The 311-nt window shown below is 65.9% G+C and overlaps 1 protein-coding gene across 1 annotated transcript in view; it reads left to right on the top strand.

The window, feature by feature from the left end:
- The window catches only part of PLXNB2 (plexin B2), a 25,192-nt gene that overhangs the window by 18,566 nt on the left and 6,315 nt on the right, over window positions 1–311 (top strand). The window contains 1 exon segment of the mRNA XM_014549185.1: window positions 1–286. Coding sequence (XP_014404671.1) covers window positions 1–286 — 286 coding nt within the window.

Below are 311 nucleotides of genomic sequence, written 5' to 3'. Positions count from 1 at the left end.
GTCACCGGCGCTGTCCCCCCAGACCTGATGATCGAGATGGAGGACCAGACGAATGACGTGCACGAGGCCGGCATCCCGGTGCTGGACTACAAGACCTACACGGACCGCGTCTTCTTCCTGCCGTCCAAGGACGGCGACAAGGACGTGATGATCACGGGCAAGCTGGACATCCCCGAGTCGCGGCGGCCCGTGGTGGAGCAGGCGCTGTACCAGTTCTCCAACCTGCTCAACAGCAAGTCCTTCCTCATCAACGTGAGTGGCGGGGCGGCCATGGGGGGCGGTTGGGGCCAGGACCCAGGGCGGGCAGGGCG

Source organism: Myotis brandtii, unplaced genomic scaffold (assembly GCF_000412655.1).
Source record: "Myotis brandtii unplaced genomic scaffold, ASM41265v1 scaffold537, whole genome shotgun sequence".
Taxonomy (NCBI): Eukaryota; Metazoa; Chordata; class Mammalia; order Chiroptera; family Vespertilionidae; genus Myotis; species Myotis brandtii.
Note: the sequence above shows the minus strand (reverse complement) of the source record. Positions and strands in the feature narration are given on the sequence as shown.